The 1,700-nt window shown below is 29.6% G+C and overlaps 1 protein-coding gene across 2 annotated transcripts in view; it reads right to left on the bottom strand.

Moving 5' to 3' along the window:
* Window positions 1-253: 253 nt before the first annotated feature.
* The window catches only part of LOC106875240 (ribonuclease H2 subunit B), a 37,016-nt gene continuing 35,569 nt past the window's right edge, over window positions 254-1,700 (bottom strand). For both annotated transcript variants that reach the window (XM_014923304.2, XM_014923303.2), the window contains exon 11: window positions 254-927. In XM_014923304.2, the coding sequence (XP_014778790.1) occupies window positions 832-927 (96 nt within the window). In that variant the 3' untranslated portion in view covers window positions 254-831. The remainder of the gene's footprint in view (window positions 928-1,700) is intronic.

The following is a 1,700-nucleotide window of genomic DNA, read 5'->3' as shown; positions in this document are numbered from 1 at the left end:
TTTAACTACAGCCTTAGCCAACCAAAACCTTTTGGTAGACAGAAACTGAAAGAAGCCTGTTATATGTGTTTGTGTGTCTCACCACTGCTTAAGAACTGGTGTTGGTTTGTTTAGGCCTCTGTAACTTAATGGCTTGGCAAAAGTAACTGATAGAATAAGTATTGGGGTCAATTTGTTTGACTAAACCATTCAAAGCATTGCCCCAGCATGGTCACAGTCCATTGACTAAAACAAATAAAAGATAACAGATAAATGAAGTTGTAGAATTTTTATTCTCAAGAATATCCATTTTAATAATGGACTACAAAAATTTCATGAAAGAAGGCAATCCACACTCTTAGATCACAATCTTTCAAATACTTGATCTAAATACAATTTTACAATTACATATTCTAGTATATTCTTCCTGAATCAAAAATGAGGTCATGTAGTGATTTATTTCGTTTGTGTCTCAAGTAAGAGCTCAGCTCTACAAACAGTAAAATATTTTATAACACTGGTATATTTTAACTCAGCTACGAACATTAATGTGTTTGATATAATGTTAATAATATCAGCTGAATGAAACAAACATGTGTCTGTGTACATATATATATATATATACATATATTATATATTATATATATATATTATATATACATGCATATGTATGTGTATGTATATATATATATATATTATATACTATACATGTGAGTGGATATATATACAAACACACACACACACATGTACATTATATAACACTAGTCCTAATGCTTTGCATTAGTGTGTTGTGCTATTAACACATGTTGCTCTAACTAAGCAGCCATACCAGTAGCTAGAATTGGAATTCAGTTAAGATTTTGACTTAAAAAAGAAACTAGAGATTGACTTCATTCCTGATTTATCAACTTGGCTGAGTTTCTTTTGGGCCAATGTCTGTTTCTGACTCTAAAATAAAAAACAAAAAATAAAAACAAGAAAGTAAATTATATTTTTTAGGAACTGTTTCTGAACAACAACAACAACAATAATAATAATAATAATAATAATCGTTATTATTATTATTATTATTATAATGGAGAAAGCTGATTATTAATTAAGTATGTGATAGTTACTAAAGAAAGCAATTATTAAAGGCTTGACTGTTTGGAAATTTTTGTATAAATTCATGTTCAAAAAATTTCTTGTAATTTCAATTTCTGAAGTTTATTGAGTATTTGAACTTCCAAGTTCTTCACAAATTTAAATATTCGTTGCATTCACTGTGGAGTAGATTTAATAAACAATATTAATTTGTTGCAGGCAGAATTTTCTATTTTCATTTGCAACAGTCTCTCACTCACTCTCTCTTTTCATTAATCATAATTTAATATATATTCATTTCAATGTTTTCATTTCAAGTTTTAATTCACTGTTTGCAAAACCCACACTTAATTCTATATACGTAATGTAAAAAAATTATTTATTGAATGAATGAATGCTATTTCACAAAATGGCTGTATAACTTTGAGGCTTATTTTTGATAAAATGAAAATTTTTTTAATATGGCACAGGAGTGGCTGTGTGGTAAGTAGCTTGCTTACCAACCACATGGTTCCAGGTTCAGTCCCACATTGTGGCACCTTGGGCAAGTGTCTTCTACTATAGCCTCGGGCCGACCAAAGCCTTGTGAGTGGATTTGGTAGACGGAAACTGAAAAAAGCCCGTCGTATATATGTATA

This window comes from Octopus bimaculoides, chromosome 8 (genome assembly GCF_001194135.2).
Source record: "Octopus bimaculoides isolate UCB-OBI-ISO-001 chromosome 8, ASM119413v2, whole genome shotgun sequence".
NCBI classification, from domain to species: domain Eukaryota; kingdom Metazoa; phylum Mollusca; class Cephalopoda; order Octopoda; family Octopodidae; genus Octopus; species Octopus bimaculoides.
The sequence above is the reverse complement of the archived record's forward strand: the minus strand, read 5'-3'. Positions and strand labels throughout refer to the sequence as shown.